General features: G+C 47.3%; 1 protein-coding gene across 2 annotated transcripts; it reads right to left on the bottom strand.

The window, feature by feature from the left end:
* Positions 1-9,814: 9,814 nt before the first annotated feature.
* On the bottom strand, positions 9,815-17,577 carry LOC114878744 (annulin). Of its 2 annotated transcripts, none has more exons than XM_029192885.2 (10): positions 16,932-17,577; positions 12,569-12,918; positions 12,373-12,505; positions 12,022-12,251; positions 11,640-11,953; positions 11,054-11,323; positions 10,909-10,988; positions 10,698-10,842; positions 10,324-10,630; positions 9,815-10,256 (listed from the first exon to the last, which is right to left on the bottom strand). In XM_029192885.2, the coding sequence occupies exons 1-10, from the start codon at positions 17,071-17,073 to the stop codon at positions 9,951-9,953; spliced, it is 2,277 nt and encodes a 758-aa protein (XP_029048718.1). In that variant the 5' UTR covers positions 17,074-17,577; the 3' UTR covers positions 9,815-9,950. The 2 variants fall into 2 exon arrangements, with proteins under 2 accessions (XP_029048718.1, XP_029048719.1); XM_029192886.2 differs by lacking the exon at positions 16,932-17,577 and adding an exon at positions 13,049-13,333.
* Positions 17,578-17,690: the final 113 nt, after the last annotated feature.

Here is a 17,690-nt window from a genome sequence, read left to right as displayed (position 1 = left end):
TCGTTTAGAAGGTGTATACAGTTTAAAGTAAATTGCGGATCTCAGCCCTCGCACAACGACGACCTCGATTTTTCGCGACGGATATTTGCATCGAAAATGATGCGATATAGCCACCTTCTGTGCTGCGATTACGCCATTGCTGCTGGCTCAGCCGTCACGATATACACTACCTACAGCGGCTGCTAATAGAGGCGTACTCCGCGTCGGGTCCACTTTCTAGGCAGAAGCTTGCATCGCGTTCGGAATTTATTCAAGCTCGACGATACCGTGAAAAATCGTGGAAACAGCGAAACGCGGGGCTCGTGTTTCTGTTCGATTCCAACGCCATCTTGATTTCCAGTCACCCTCGCGTATCTCACGATTCGGCGAGGTGGTAGGAAAAGGATGGCGCATCGACGGGTTCGGTGAAAACGATAAAAGAAAAGCAAGTGGCTAAAAGGGGGATGAGTTACGAACGAGTGCTTTTACAGCGCGGCCAATAAAGACCGTTGGAGATAGCTACGAAGATGTATCCCGATCGATCAAACGTCGAAAGATTCGGATTGTCGGTTTCGAGAAGATCGTGTTTTACCGCATCGGCTTGATCTTCCGGAGCAGCGAGGGTAGATTTACGGCGTGCGTTTAGGCACTTAGCCGGTCTACCTAGCCCCCCTTTATTATACTAATTTCTCGGGCATGTCAAAATACCTATCGTGTACCGGCCTCCTGAATTCTATTCGACACGCTGGGTGCCTCCGTAGTCGACCGCATAAAGGATCCCATCTCGTATAAAATATGAACGCTCGTCCTTCTCGCTCCCTCCTTCGTTTACCTTCCTTCTCCCCTTCAGGTAGCTGAAAAGACGCAGCGTGCTCGAGGAGTCCTTCGAACCGCAGGAACGAGCTGTCCCGGACCCCCCGTTTGCTTTGGCATTCGAATGTTTTTAAGGCGGTTGCGGATACTCCGAGGTGTCACCGTCGCTTTTCAAATTCGTCACCCGTGGTGAAACTCGCCTTTTAACGAGCTACGACTGTATCCACTTAACTGACTTTCCCGTGCAACCACCTAACGTTACCAAACTCTGCGACGTTATCTCTGCTCGACATCCAGCCACGTCGTCCGTCCGTGAACCGAGCAAGGAAAAAAGAAGAACGTAAAGAAAACGGAAAGATGTAAAGAAAGACTCGCGAAAAAGAGAGAGGATGGGAGTGACGGTGGGACAACGACGCAACGTACTTACAAGTACACGAAAGTCATTCATCATCGAAGGAGAGGAGAGGCTGCGCGAGCTGTGTCCCCGTTCGTTGGTGGTTTGGTTAGCAGTGGCGCATTGCTGGACGAAGGTAGATGGCAGAGGTGGCAGGGCCACCCACGCGGTCAGCTCGAATTCGGTGGCCAGGCTGATTTTCCTGTAATTCTATCGCACGCTCTATGCGTTACGAACGCCAACGAGCTAACCAGTTCGATTGCGCAATTGAAATTGACGCCAGGGAAAAGGTGGCGCGACCCGGTAAATCGTTTCCCGCTGTTACGAAACTGGATCAGCGGGAAGAAATAGAAAAGTAAAAAGAAATCGTGATGCAAAAGAGAGAGAGAGAGTGGGCGTGCAATAAACTAAAATCCATCGTGGCACGAGCTTCTCGGCTCGTCGAGTGGCTTCTGGAGAGGGTAAATACACGATTGCTTTTCCTTTGGTGCTCGGCCGTTCCTAATAATAACAAGAAGATTACCATTCGTGGCGGCGATAACGAGAAGACGATGTCGAGGGAAGACTAGACGAGTAGTAAACACGGAAAGCGACAAGGACGAGTTGGGCCGGTCTTTCCTGTGAGAAGGGACACTGTGTATGTATATAAGTACTTGTAGGAGCTACTCGAGAACGGTCGAGGGGTCGGTTGAACGTCGAGAGCGTCGCGGCGCCAGCCTTGCTTCTCGAGAAGCCCGACATATCCCTTCGCATCTCTCTCGTTCCGCGTGGAAAACGTAAACTAAAGTGTATACCACGGTGAACGTGGATTTTCACTGATCTTTGCGGCCACTCTTGCATTCGGTAGAGAAGCGGAGAAGCCGTTGCGACGACAAACCCGCACTCGAGCCAAGCATCTGTCGCGAGGGATAAAGCCGCGAGATAAGAGTCGTCGCGACGCGACGGACGAACGCGACGATTATTCAAATTAAAGCAGATACGGATCGCCGGAAAGGCCTGCGCTCAGTAAAAGAAGAAGAATTCTGAGTTGCTTGCGCTTCACAAGTTCCGATCGCGCACACGCAAAGCGTACATAATGCGGCCACATGCCGCGCGCGACACATTCCTCCTCCGCGTTCCTTTTTTCTTTTCCCTACGCGGCTCCTCGCGTCAGCCTGGATTACAATGCGTGGGTTCGAAAGTAGCGAGACGAGGAGGATGAAAAAAAAAAGAGATTCGATCCGAAGAAAGAGAAAGAAGGAGAAAAAGGGGGGGGGGCAAGAAGATGCGTGTGCATGCGTGACGTTAGAACACGTGTAAGAGGCAGTCCAGAGAAGCGTATACTCCATGAATAACCCATGTCGGGAAGAAACATGCTCGCTCTCGTGGGTGTGTTCTTGTTGGTAGCTTAAAGCGATGCCAATTCTTGAAGCGTGTCAACTCGAACGAGCCACGGACCCGTAGGATTGCTCGATCGACGCTTATACCCCCCACAACTCTTAAAAGGCACTCGGCGAACGTTTCGTTACCGGTTCGTGGGCAGGTATTATCCGGTGACAAATCGCTGGCAATTATCAAATGCCACGTCATACCTCGCGATTTCTTTCGCCGACGTCTGAAGCAATAAAGTAAGAACGCGATAAACGCTAAAAGCGGAGAAACGCGAAGATTGGCAGCGATAACGATCGCGAGAAAGCAATCAGCACGCGAGCGCGTCGACGCCCGGTTCCGTGCCGGAGGAAAGCGTGAAAATGTATGCGCATCGAAAGTGGGCGGGATTGCAAGGCAGAGCGAAGATCGAGCTGGAAGTAAGGCGCGATCGCATCCGGCTTGAAGCGTGTTTGTTTATCGCTCTTCCTTCCTAACGTTTCGTGAATCGTGCCACAATCGAATCGATAAATCACCTCGGCCTCGACAGTGGCCGATATCGTTAAGCGGACGCTATAATTTAAGGACGCGTTAAACTCTTTATTATCCGTTCGTTTATTGTTCGTTCGCCCGTCGACAGGCACGTATATCGTGTTCAATTGTGTTGCGAGTTAATGCTATCAGATTTTTACTTTCGAAGCCTTTCGAATAATAAATTATCTATCAAGTGTTGGCCATTTTTCAGCGTTGCCCCAATAAGCGTAAAGAGCGCACCTCTGAAGAAGTCGCACGGAGGGAATGCGGATCTAATTGGTCGGCAGTGGAGGGGGCACTTCTCGGGACGTAGCGTATTATTGGTCGAAGCGGTCGGATCTACCGATTAGGCTCGCATAAAATGAAAGAATCGTATCTTGCCGCTGTGTCGTCTCAAGTAACATCTTTCCACTTCTCCAAAGTAGATATACCCCCGGGCCCATACGGGAACTCGTGAAACCAGTTCCGTGTCCATCGGTGTTAATTTACTCGTTTATTAATTATCTACACGAGTGTAGAGGAAAATTTGGGAGTTCGATTCGATTCGTCTCGGCGAAACGATCGCGTCAAGAATTACGAGACAAACTCGTCCAAATTCCGAATGAAGAAAAAAAGAATTCGACGCGGAGGCGACTATTAATTACAGGCCGGACGCACGGACGGACATAATGAAGTCAGCATTTTATCGCCGCTACCGGTAGTAAGTTTGTTCAGAGGAAGGAACACCGAACACGACCAGGAAATATCGTAGCTGTAAATTCCGGGGAGGTGGTCGTGCGAGATCGTGGAAGATAAAAATCTCTTGGCCGAAGATACTGGCCCATTTTCACGGTATTTCGTGCCTTTACGGAAGGGTCGTTTAACGAGAACCGATGGGTCTCGCGTTTCTTTCCGACGAGCAGATCAGCGACGGATTATAAAACGAATAAATTGTCCGCGATGTCCAGAGGCGCGAGAAGCCGAGTCCTTCGTAGGACCTCGGAACGTCGACGAAATCTTTTGTGTTCATTGAGGAGTCGTTGGAGATTTCTCTGGTTGGTATCGACGAAAAGCTTTTCACTGGGTATTTCGAGGGGGCGGTATAGAGGGCTGTCAGGCCGGAACCGACAGGATGGAATTCCAGGAGGACCGGCTACGCGTTACAACGTGTTTCACACTTTGGGTTACTCGCCCACGCCCCCAAACAAATATATAATGCGACATTAGAATAACAAATACCGGTTGAAGCATCCGCGCCTAAGAGCCGCGGGGTGCCACGACCTGTGTATAGCCACGCACCCAACATAAATACTAATACGCGCATAAATAAATATATTTTTCGAGCGATTCGCTCAGAACCCGATCACCCCGAGGGAATCGAGGAAAATTCTGCGGATTTTTTCGTCGATGAACCTCCTTGGTGCCAAACGTGTTTCAGAAACGACGAGCGTTTACCACTAGCAGGGGGTGGACAGGAAGGGTAGACACCGACCACGGCGAATAGGTGCAATGCTCGAAATTTTTTTCACCGCCAGGAGGGCAAAGTGAGAGAAGCACCCCGGGACTAATCGAGAGAAAAGCGCGGATGGCAAAGGATACTTTGCTACCTGGCTACCTCCTGTGATAACGGACCGTCGTAAAAAAAAAATTCTAGCGCGAAAAGTGGCAGAAATTGCTCGTCGGTTTCCACCCCCGGTTTTTTCTTCTTCTACCCCACTTTTTCTCGGTTTCCTACCCCTCTCGACCGAGGGCGAACGCCTCACGGCTTGTACTTACCCGATACCGAACGGTCGCTCGGGGACCCTAATCGAAATTACTTTTTTAATTGGGGCGACTTATTTAGCCATTAAAAATGACGCTTTTACTTGACAGAGGAACGATCGTTTTCTTTAGACAGCGTACGAGGAAAATAGGGTCAAAAGTGGAAGATGCTCGAGAGACTCGAACGGAATATTGTATCGCGATCTTCCGTGAATATTAATCGAGTCTCGGGCTGTTAATAAGGGAGAGGCTGGTAGAGGTTGGAACGTTTGTACTTAGGTTGGTTAATCGAATAAGAAGCGGTTCTTTGCTCGGGAAGAAAAGGTAAAGGGTGAGCGAATCGATGATGGCGGTGAGGCAAAGTGTATGGCAACGGAAGGTAGAAAGGAGGGCTCGAGAGCGCGTACGAGGGTGGAAATGTTAGAGAAGGGATAATGAGGAGGATGAAGAGAGTATCGGCATAATTCGCGCTCAAATATTGCTGGAAAAGGAGCGCAGAGGAAGAAGAGAAACGGAGAGGAGAGTAGCCGTAGTAGTTTCTGGGTAATTTCATAATTAGCAGGGAGAGGGAGGTAGGGGCAAAAAGCAAACTGCTGCGAGTTCCATTAAGCCCGGAAAGGAAGCTCGGCAAGACCGATCGAACTGGAACTATTAAAGAGAACCCTCCGAAAATTATAAACGCGATCGTTATCCTCGCGATCTATAGAGGGTACGTATCGAACGAGGGAGATGAGTTACGACACGATACGTTTTCACATTTTTTTATCGATTCCATTTACGAGACGAAAAGGCGATTTCGTTCGCGGAGGGTAAACGTCATCGAAGGGAGCACCCTCTTCTTGTCTCTTTTAACGACAAGACCTGTTTGCAATTCTTCCTTGCGAATTGGTCTTCCTCGCGAAAGAGCAATAAGACGGGTAAAATTTACTTTGCGAGTCTTCACCCCGTCGCGAAGCGACTCGTAAATCTGTGTAAGGTCAACGGAATGAGGGGTTGGTGGGAGGGGGATTCGGGGAAAGGTCGGAGGTGAGGCGCGGAACGGAGTCACCCTCTTTCGAGATTGCTCTTCGAGCGGGACAGCTCGGTCGATAAAACAATTGCCGGGGGGATAATCGGCATTATTTACGCCGGATTCTCTGGTAGATAGAGGCTAGGGTAGCAGCTGGGGGAGGGAGGGTATAAGAGAGGTGATCTGTTCGAGGGGAAAGAGAAGAAGAGGGTTAGCTTGTCGTATCACGGGCCGGAATACACTGGTTGCAAACAGAAGCACACTGCTGCACAAGGGTGGATAGGTAGAAAAGAGAGAGGTCCGAAGAAGATCTCCCGACAGTTATAAGCCTAGGGTGATCTCGTGCAGCGGCTTCGTCGGCTTACAGCTTATCCTACTGATCCGCCCTCGCCGTTAAATTGCTCCCAATTAGATACGTCACTGGATCGAGGATGTCAACCGGGTATACAAGCCCGCGATCTCTCCCTCGGGACCAAACACGTACCCGTTGTCTAACCCGCGAACTGCACCACGTTTTTTTCCTCTCTCAAAAAACTTTTTATCTCTCGCAACAGAGGTTTTAGAAAAGAAGATTGCCCGCTAAGTGGACGTTCCTCCGTTTCGCACAAATTATGCGGCTAACTGTCGATGATACCTGCAACGTTATTGCGAAATCGAGTCAATTTGGATGACAAGCGATCGCAAAGAGGCACGCGAGACGATTAGATCGGTCTTTTCGACGAATCCAACAGGGGTTGCGGTTCGATCGGTCTTTGGCTACCGGTATTCCATCGGTATCGTGTCGGAACGAGCCAGACCGCAGAACTTCGACGCACGTTCGCCTCCTCGTTCCTCGTCCACGATGGCCAAATGTTCCCTGCAAACCCGTCAATTTCACATCACGAGCATAACCGGCAACGTAATAGTCGCTGATCAAAGATGGCAGACACAATGGCTGCGAATTCCCGCGGCACCACGCTTCCAGCCTTTTCGAGCACGCTTTTAGCCATCCTCCTAAACGTCCTTCTTTTCGCTAAACGTTGACACGCGATTCTGTTTCGGAGACAAGCGGTCGCGCGGCACGTTAAACGCCGTTCCCTCAACCCTAATCGGGCCCCGAGCCTTTGTCCTCTCGTCTTTTTGCTTCGGATAAATATACCCTTTGAACTCGCGCAGTTTCTCGAACCGGTTCGATCCCCTCGCTTTCCTTTCAGCGCGTGACTCGCAAAAGGACCGACGAAACCGCTAACGAGCCTCGTTCCGCTCCTCGTTTACTCATTCTAAGCGTTTCCGTCGTTTCGGCCAAATCGTTCTCTCTAGTCTTTCGACGATTAGATGCAGCGGCTTTACGGGGGAATTTGCGTTGGACCAGCGGCCGAAGAGCGTGTCAGTCAAATCGGTCGGTTAGTCAACGAACGATCCTGCTCTTTGTTGGTCGGGGTGCATGCGTAATAAGGTAGACGCGCCATATCCTCGCACCCTTTTCTTCCTGCCCGCCTCCTCCCTCTACTCCGAATTTTCCTCTCCTCTTCGGGATCCCTCCTACGATCCCTCGATACACACACCACCCTTCCACGACGATGCGAACGAAGGCGGAGTGGCACGATCAACTAGCTCCTTTCCTACCGCCCGTCCACCAAATCCTCCCGCAAATACGCTGCCAGCCGAACGCAACTGTTCCGGCTTATGGCTGGCTAAACACAACCTGGTGGTTCGCTCGTGCGATGCAAATTAGATTCGAATTCGATACGACACGGTACGGTACGTCTAGGGCTCGGTCCTGTTCGACGAGGAATCGTCGACGCAGCTTCCAAGAACGCTTATTTATTTAACAAGCATTTGCTGAAAATATTTTCTCGCTTTCCTGATGAATAAGATAACCGCTCGTCCATCTCCGCGAATGGAAAGTTTGACGCGTTTCAAAGAAGATACGGGATGACAAAAGATTGTCAGCTGACTTTTCCTGTATTCTAACTGCGGGAACATTGTGTCAAGCTCGACGACGTTCGCATCGATTCGATGAACGAGCTTTCTTCTCGTCGTTACACGGTCGTACGGCCGTTGTTTGGACAAAAGCGAGTAACCGAGCGGGGAATCGTCGAGCAAACAGAGGAAAGCAAACGGTAAGCTGTCAAGGGATGTCACGAGTCGACCGAGACTCGATTCGAAATGTCGACCACCGCTTCCACTCGCGTATTTCTCCGTCTTTTTTTTTAGCTTTTTCAGGAAATACCTTCCTCTCGCCCTGCAGTTTTTCCTTTCGTAATAAATTTTCTAACGCGCTATCAGAATCACCCTTATTTACGATTGATGCGACCCACACAAGTACTAATTTATCGATTTCATTCGTCATCTTTGCAGAACGATACCCTCTTTTTTTCATGTTTCTGTTAACTGAACGAGTTCCCAGTTTCTAGAGCTCTAAATTTCAAAGCAGAAGATCCCTTCGGGTATCTCCCGAGTAGATAACCGTGGTGCCATCTAGGATACTTCGTTCGAAGCAATCTATTCGCTTCGAGGGGGATGAAAAACACGACTGGCTTGCTAATATACGAAGGCAAAACAAAGGGCAAAATGGTATCCAACGAAGCGATACAAGTTAATTAGCTCGATAAATAAAAAAGAATTAACAGAGAAGAAGGAACGAGACGGAAGGTGAAAGGTGGAAGAGAAATCTGGTAAAAATGTTTGGAAAAAGCTCGGTCACACCCTCGACCTCCTGCCATCGAACAATATTTCATGATATCTTGTGGGATTCTTGTAGGCCTGCGAAGACCCCCTATGGGCCGTTGGCTACATGAAAACATATACGTCACTGACGTACTGTTCGCGGCGATTCTGATGGATCCTGGGATATTCGATGGGAACAAAAGAATGTTGGTTTAGCATGGAAGGCGTGTTTGTTATTTTGATGAGGTATAATGGGATGGATCTTGGGTGTTGATGCATAGCGCGTAGCAGGGTGCCGAGTCCAGAATCCCGTGGATCGAAATGGAGATCGGTACGGGCCCCGTAGGCTCCTTCGAGACCCCTGTAGACAGGGGCCCCAACACGTCCATCACGTGTCACGGTTATGTATTTAGACATATCTCACAACTATCTTCCATATCCTTCTTCCTCCCATTCGACTCTGACCTTTTCGTTTATCATTTTTCTTTCTCCCTTCTTCGATCCTCGTATTCGTCTTCACTTGCTACCAGCTTACCGTTGCCTCCACCTCTCTTTCCATTCCACGAATCGGGACCAACAGCTCATTATACAAGTATTACTCTGAACAATTTCTACTTTTCTCGTAGCTTTCTTTTTCGATCGAAGCGTCGTAGTAAATCGAGCGCGTTCCTAAACAGAATGGATCAATCTTTCATCGTTCCCTCTATTTAATCTTCATCGATCGACGCTTTCGCCGAACGAAATTACTCGATCGATCTCGCGAACGATATCGAATTCGAATCAATTTTTCGTACGGTTCGTTTCATTCCACGGGTTTTCACGGGCAAAGTCCCGTCGCTATATCAGGTTTTGCTCATCTTCCACGATATTTCAACGTTAATTTCCAAGATGGTGATACATGGCCCCGCGTCACTGTCGCGCGTACGCTCGTACACTCATCATCCTCCTGATCGTTTCTGCTTCGCGTTCAATTTCCTCTCCTCCTTTCTTCTTCATCCTTTTTTATTCACCTCCGCTCCCTTCGAATACGGCCGCTTAATCGTCTTTCTCTTATTCCGAATAATCACGCACACGACACAACGACCGTCTCGATTGCCGCTCATTAATATCGGCTGCCGTCCGTATGGCCGGTAGTCCCGGCCGGCTATCCACGCCGCTCCGCAACCTCTCCGTCGATTGAATTTTTTATCCGACCAAAGTGGAAGCCTGTTTCGAACCGGTATCCTACCGTTTCTCCCCGTTTCTGACATCACGCTCGCTTTAAACGCGTTCGGGATCGATGCCACCGGAAGTGGCCTCTTCCATCGCGATAAACGATACGAAACTTTGTCTAAAACTTTATAACACGATTCATCTTGGCTATCTATCTTTTATTGTATACAAAATAGCAAGAACAAGTATTAAAAAATAGAGAAAATTTCATGGAAGACCTACGAACACATGTTCACACCGATACGAGACCTTTGCTTGTCCTTTTCTTTTCTTTTATTCACCGTTTGCAACAGCTTTCGCCGGTTTCACCATGAAATTGATGAAACCGTCAACGTCCTCAAGCTCTTTCGAGTAAAATTTCACGGCAATAGTGGCGCGTCCCTCGAATTTCGGCACCATGGAAAAGGAACATTCCGCGTCAGCCTCGACTTCCACCGTTTCGGACAGCTTTATCTTCAGCTGCTCGTCCAACCCTGGTCCTTCGATTAAAAATCTGCATTTTTTCAGTGGAATTGGTAATGGATTCTTAAACCTTGCAGTCGCGTTCAAAGTTTCCCCAACTACCGGCTCGTCCTTCAACTGCAAGCAAAAACGTGAAACACCCTTTATGTTCGATCTCGAATCAATGAGCACGCGATATACCTACCATGATCTTGATATCAGGCTTCCTTACGCGAAAATCGTCTTGAGCAAAGTACTCAAAGTTAGTGTCTTTAACGGTGGCCAAGCAGGCGATATTAAAAGCGCACTGATTCAACAATCGTGGCCCGTATTCTTCCCAGGAAACGTCCATACGCACTTCCTCCAGAACTCCGGGCTTCACCAGTCGATCCATGCTCAATCTTTTCACCGGATCGCCAACCCTGCCCGTGTACAGGACGGTTTCTACTCTCAGAATCACGGAGACTCTATACTCGTTGTAGCTGCTTCTGTTTTTAATCAGCAGCACCACGCTGTAAAAAGAAAGCACTATTCGTTATAGTCGTTTCAAGGTAAATTCAGAGAAGAAGAGACAGGAACCTGAAGGGTTGTCCTATTACGATGTCGTCGCGAAGCTCGAAGTTGAACATGATGTCGTTGAAATCTTCGTTCAGGTAATAGCGACTGAACAACGACTGGCTTTGACGCAGCGCCTTCAACATCGCAGCCCGTTCTTCCGGCGATTCTGCGAAATTTCAATCAAAAATTATCTGATTAAATTATTCTAGTTCACGGTAAAATCAAAACTTACTTTCCGGGTACTTGTAAGTGTGGGTTATGTCTTCTCGAGCCCACCTGCCGACTGCTTTCGTGCTGATGTATTGACCGATTCTAAAAATCGAGGGACAAAGTGTTGTAAATGGGTAGCTTAGTTAAATTTTCAAGAAACAACTTACCCGTCCACGTCCTTTCGAATCAACTTCAAAGGTTGAGTCGGTCCGTTGTACCGCCAAAACACCTTGTCCGCGTTCACCTCGGCAAAGAGGAAAGCGTTGTCGTAAGGTCGAAGAACCTCGCCATTCTTCACCGAAATCACGGAAGCTGGCCCGCAACGATACGCGTCCTCGCTCAGTTCCTGGGGCGTTGCATCGATCGCTTGCCAACCAGGATTATCCAATGCCAAGTCCAATCTCTTCATCCAAACCTCGTTCCACACGTGGAAATTCCTGTAACGATCGATAACGATCTTCGAATCTTCGAACAAACAAGTTCGTCTCGTAGGCTAATCGTTTCTAAGATATGCAAATTCGCTTTTTCAACAGCGACGTGGCTCGCAATGTGTAGGTACTTGTAACAATTCATCGTCTTCTATTGTTTCGCTTACATTTTAAATGTCGTCATTCTATGGTACGCGTAATGGTACGAATGACATAATTTAGAAGATTAAGAAGCGGATACAGAAAAACATGTATTTATCCGTTTCTTCCATACGACTTCAATTAAATTAATGGTCTGTTTCACCGTCTGATAGTCTCTACTTACCATATCGAATCGCTGTTCAACTCCTCCATTATTTTTCCCTCTGCATCGACGAAATAATCAACCGTCAAGCTGCTCTGAGTATCGTGGGCGCTCGAATAGTTGGTCACGACGCGGCAAGGAATACCCAGAGTACGGCAAACGGTAGCCAGCACCCCCGAAAATACCCAGCACTGTCCATATTTCACCGGTTTCTTGCTTTTGTAATACTGCTGCAGAATCTTTTGCGAGCCCAACCACTTGGTCGGCGGTGTACCACCTCCGAAATCGTCGGACCAGTTGCCCATCACGGCTCCGTTGTCGTCCGGTGAATTTACCTGGAACAAGAGAATTTCTCGCAAATTAACGAGATACACGTTCGATTATATTTCTATCGAGTACTTACCGCCGCGGACAGGATGCGAGATATAACGACAGCATCGCTTCTGCCGGAGATTCGAACTTTCCCCACTTGAATCATCAGATGCAGAGCACAGTCCAATATATCTCTCTCGAACTGCGAGTACTTCCAAACCGTTGGTCTCAGGCGATTATAACTTCCCCGCCATATCAAACCATCCTCCGCCATCACGTACTCCTGCCGTTGATCTTCGTCCTCCATGTACACTATGTCCTCTGAAACGAAATTGACCTAATTGACATTGCGTCAATTAATCAAGACATAGTCTACATTTGTTACCACGACCTATTGACTAGGTAACAGATCGCGGTAAGAAATGCGTACACAGCTTTATACCTGGGCACCATGGATTAAAGATCAGATAAAACGGCTGTTTCATCGTGTAACTAATAGCGCCGTCCAAATTCCTGTTCTTCGTGTCAATGTCCATTTTCCATTTACCTATTATGGCGTTAGCGGACGGAACGATCTATGAAGAAAATTACATACACAATTAACGGCTCCTGTTAATAACGAATATACGGAGGCTTGCCTTTAATCGAAGGAAATTCGTTTGAACCGCATCGATGGTGGCTTGCCAGGAACCCTCGGACACCTCTCCAGGATAGAGAACAGCGGTGGCGACCAGAGTTCCATGACCGTATTGCGGCTGCTCCACTCCATCCACCGTAAAAACTATCGACATACCGTCAATGTTCGGATCGTAGTCCCTGGATAAAGTCAAGTGGAGATAAAACTCTTGTCCCCGTCGAACGACCAGCCTCGACTTGTCGTCCTGTCGGCTCATCAAATCGTATCTCGACGTCCTGTGCAAGCTCCCGTTCTCCGCTATGCACGGGTCCACGTCTATGATGGTCAAGACCGGAACACCAAAGTCTTCCCCTAATGGAAACGCAACGGATTCGTTTAGATATTCAATTTCGTACGCGTGGCAAATTACCAGCCAAATGAAAAAAGTGTCTCTAAAGGATGGGAAATTTCGAAGACGAAGAAGGAAACGAATAGCACTCACAATAAAAGCTGTAGGGAAAAGGCCTGAGTCGACGGTCGTCGAAGGACCGGTAACGATCGTAAAATCTATAAAACATCCTTCGAGGATTGGGAAAGCGGAGCTCGTCCCTTGAAAACGAACGGAAGACTGAATCCATCGGCGTCGTTCCCGCCGAAGTCTTACGCGATTGCTAGGAGTTCCGTGAAATCACTGAACGATCAGTGACGCTCCTCGTTGATCAGTATCAGAAGGAAGGATAACTCAAGTGGACCCGACGCGACGCGACTCGACGCGCCGCGTCGGGTGGGTTGCTGCATTCTAGGAGAAACATCAAGGATCTTTCTGCATCGACGAGCGCGGCCATACATGGTGTCATCGATGACTCCAACTACCCAGTAGGAGTCACCTACTTTTCATTCTGTCAATTACTTCTCGTAATTTACGCACAATCGTTGAATCGTTAATTTTCTGAATTCCGCGAAACACCGGTACCTGACGACATCCGCGGAGAGTGTTCGCCGGAAGTTGCCGAGTACCAATTCGATCGGTACTCGGCAGTACTTGGAAAGTCGGTCGGGACAAGGCCGAGGGAAATGGCGATAGATCAAACTGTGAAACGTTGACAAGTTTGCCGACTTTGGTATAAGATAATTGCTCGATTTCCATGTAATCGTTCTATATATCATCGAGTAGGTATCGATCGGTGCAATTAGCGTCGATCAATTTGTTCGGATTTTTCTCATGACTTAATTGAAGGCAACTGACAAGATTGCGTCCATCTACGACGCGAACCTTGACCAAGGAAACTTGCATTTAGAATCGCATCGTCTAACAAAGGGTATCAGAAACGAGGACTCGTTCGCATTGACCGTCACCCGATTCCGATCATTGCCGACAGCCTGTATATTTCTAAAATCGATTTAACGCGCATTTTAACCATTCACCTTCAACGAGGAAAGAAGTGAAAATATATGCACGGAACAAACGGAACGCGTCTTTACTGATACTCGTAAACATTGTGTCGACGAGTATAATCAATCGTGGAATAGATACGTGTCCAATGTCTGGGCCAGTCTTTTGTGACATACAGGTGTTCGCTTGTTTCTAATTATCATTTCTAACAAGAGCGCAGCCTTGCCACGCTAGCCTGACGAAGATAGAAACAACGAATATCTCAACCCTTACGTTACGCGTCAGAAGTGTAACACCGGGCGTCATCAATTGTTCCGGATAATCTGCAATCTAGAACGCTTGTGTGTACTTTTGTATGCGTCTATATATATAAATAGCCAAGTGGTTCGCATTGTTATTTTTGTCCGAAAACAATACATCTCGGAACTCTTCGTGGCTTACCGGCTCGCTAAAATAGAATCGGTTTCGCGCGAAACTGGTCGAAGTAATCGAACGAGAGAAGTGTAACTCGATCGTTCGACACGATATTTATTACGTAATCGTTTGTTACCGGTTATTATACAGTTAATCAATATTTACTGCTAATTGACCTGGCCACCTATTACGTAGAATAGCGTTAATGGATTATTATTAAAAGCAGAGGGTGGATACCGCGACGGGGAATCTTCGATTATCAAAACTTTCTCAGCGTGAAGAGCGTGGAAGATTAAACGGCAAAGCGATAAATTTTCTTTCGTCCGTGTTGCTTGTCTAACTTATCCAACCCATAGCTGCTCTTCCTTATTCTCTCGAACTTTTTACGTCATCGTTATTTACCTTCTTTTTCCTACTGTGCATCGACTGATAATTGTAATTTCCAAACTTTCGTTGACGAACCTCCGCGATTCGAAGATCGAAGAGCGATACGATATAACTGTCGGTCGCACATTTGGGAAGGATATGCACAGTGTGCACTGTGCAAATATTATTCCCTTGCGGTGTTGACGAAACAAACACCGGACCGCTGAAATCACGATAATACGCGAAAATAACTTGTTAACGACATAACGAAGATATCGGAATCTTATCGATTCCGACAAGAACGCATGCTTACGCATAATATTAATCGAAGGCTTGCGTTACGACTTTCGCAGAGCGCCATACCCATACCAGTAAAACAGAGAATTATCTCTTCTATGCTGCACTTATTTCTTTTTCCTACGTTAATTGCCGCGTTAAATTAGCATTCTTGATGTCGAGCGTGCCATTGTTGCATCCTCGAGATGCTTATCCTGTAATGGACTGTACTCTTCGAGCGTTAATCAAGTTTTGTATCTTCCTCGACGCTGTCGCGTCCCGACGACTTCCGTTTGGCTTCTGCATATTACATTGGTGTCGAAGAAAGGAACGGTCTTTTACGATATTTTTATCGAATCGTGTCAGACTTTTTCCGTGTCGAAATCAACCACTTATCGCCAAAGCAAGCTGGATAAAAAAGAACTTTGGACGCACTGTTTCTACGTCCCATTACGAAAGTCGACAGACGATTACGAATAAAAGTGATGAATCATAAAAGTTGCTCTGCTTTCAATTCTATTTAATTCATCGCGTTCACGAAAAGCGGTGATAATGATACCAGTATGCGTAATTAACGGTGATGTCATTTTTCAGTGGCAGAGTGTCACTTGCGTAAGCTTACTCTCATCCATGGCAATGATCACGCCTCGAGGCCACTAAATGCATCTCACGACTTGGCATCGCGTCCACTCGAATTCTTTGTCTCGTTGCTCAGGTTTTTCAAACAATCGTTAAGTCGAAAAGTTTGGCAAAAAAAGTCGAGTAGAAACCGATTCCAAAGGATTTCTCGCGAAAGAGGAGAAAAGTGAGATTCACCATCTGGCGGGAAGTTTATTTTCCTTCGTGAAAACACTAGCGACCGAGTCTTCGAGCGAACGAACGAGGATTTTTGTTTGCTTGCTAATTCCCCACGGATATCGTTGCTTAAACTATCGCGAAATTTCTCGTAAATTTTCGAAACGACTTCGCCTTGGTACGATCTTGAAAATTATTGAAGACGCTACCTCAAAGCGTCTAAGTACGATTGTTCCCAAGAAACAAATGATCCGAACGGAAATTAATGAAAGTGATATATTTACACAGAAACACAGTGACATCATCGGCAAGAAGGACGCGGTGGCAAGGCTCTCCGTGTAGCTTCGAACAAATCGAAAACACGTTTCGAGAGCGTTAATGTATCGGAGGAAGGGCAGCCGGTCCGGTAGTGCCGGCACGTGGGTCTCTTAAAATAGGCAACAGTATGCAACCGGAAGAACAACGATTCGTGCCAAAACGCTGGAAACTTTGAAAATCATGTTCACGATCAGTTCTTAGCGGTGTTAAAATAGAAACGCGATAAAGCATAGCGTTTTGCTTACACCGGCGTTAAGTGCGCCGATGTATCAGCGAAGCTTTAACTAGAAACGTTACGCGAACACCAATTCGACCGACTGAATCACTGAACCTGGTGGTCTGGTTTTCGAGGAATTTATTTAGAGAGCAGGAAAGAATAACGATTGCAGAAACGGCAAATCCCCAACGAGCTTCCATTTCGATGATATAATTTCAATAATGACATCGTTCGCCGCCCACGCACCGATTCGCTGCCATTCTATCTCGACACGTGCCACATCGCTATTCGCCCCCTGATATCATTTATCCGACTGTACGGGCAATTAACCCCTTTCGAGTACGGGTCACATAGTACCGGCCATCAGTGGACGCGAAAGGGCGATAGAAGAAATTAACTTATGCCAGCGGGAAATAAAAGGCAACTGGATTTACGATGATTTACGAGCCGAAAGGAACGCGACTGGTGTTACGCACGCGGACGTAAGGAATGTTTGCTCCCGCACGCTTTAATACTTTCCTTGCGAAATACGTCCTCGAAAAACCATCTATCCATTTGCGATATTAAAACTTTTTATCGAGGTGAGGTATCGCGTGTAAAACTTACCATCGTTAGGCGCTGCAGGTGGTCGTGGAAGGCACTCCGGTTTGGTGCAGAGGGGCTTCAATGGAGTATCGGTCACAGTTTCGGGCCTGAAGATCGCTCTGAATCTTGAGAAACACGAGAAACACGAGCAACACTTGCCCATTTTCTTTCGATCTTGTACACAGATTAATAGAACGAAACTTATTATCTCTCTGCTACCGTCGTATATATACGCGTTAATTTTTATTTAAGAAGATTAAGAGTTCGAATGTTTTACACCTGTCGTTCCCGTATCTCTCGTGACGTTTGATTTCATTTCAATTTTATTCCTCGAGTACTTGGCTCGAATCGTGGAGGAGAATCCTGGGGCAGTAATTATTCGATCAAGGGCGTCTAGTACAATTAAACTGCTCGTGTAATCGATTCATTACCACGCAAAAAAGAAGAAAGGAGTAATTTTATCGTTCGTAGAAGTACGCGTATAGATTTCCAACAGTTTAAAATTAATTTTCAATACCGGTAGGTGGAGTAGTTTTGAAAATCTAGCGAAAACTGTGTAAAATGTAAACAGATGATATCACGTCACGTTTTAAGCGCGAACGCGAACCGATAGAGACGACGCGTTGCGTCGATCTGCTCGAAAGTAGATGAGCGACTGTCAGAGAATTAGCTGGCATCGGGAATGATGCAAACGACAAGTTCTCCCCGCAGCCTTCGGTTAATTTTTAGGTGGTCGCTAATGGTATCGATGATGTCCACCTTCGTACACAGGCATTTCAT

Source organism: Osmia bicornis, chromosome 15 (genome assembly GCF_907164935.1).
Source record: "Osmia bicornis bicornis chromosome 15, iOsmBic2.1, whole genome shotgun sequence".
Taxonomy (NCBI): domain Eukaryota; kingdom Metazoa; phylum Arthropoda; class Insecta; order Hymenoptera; family Megachilidae; genus Osmia; species Osmia bicornis.
Note: the sequence above shows the minus strand (reverse complement) of the source record. Positions and strands in the feature narration are given on the sequence as shown.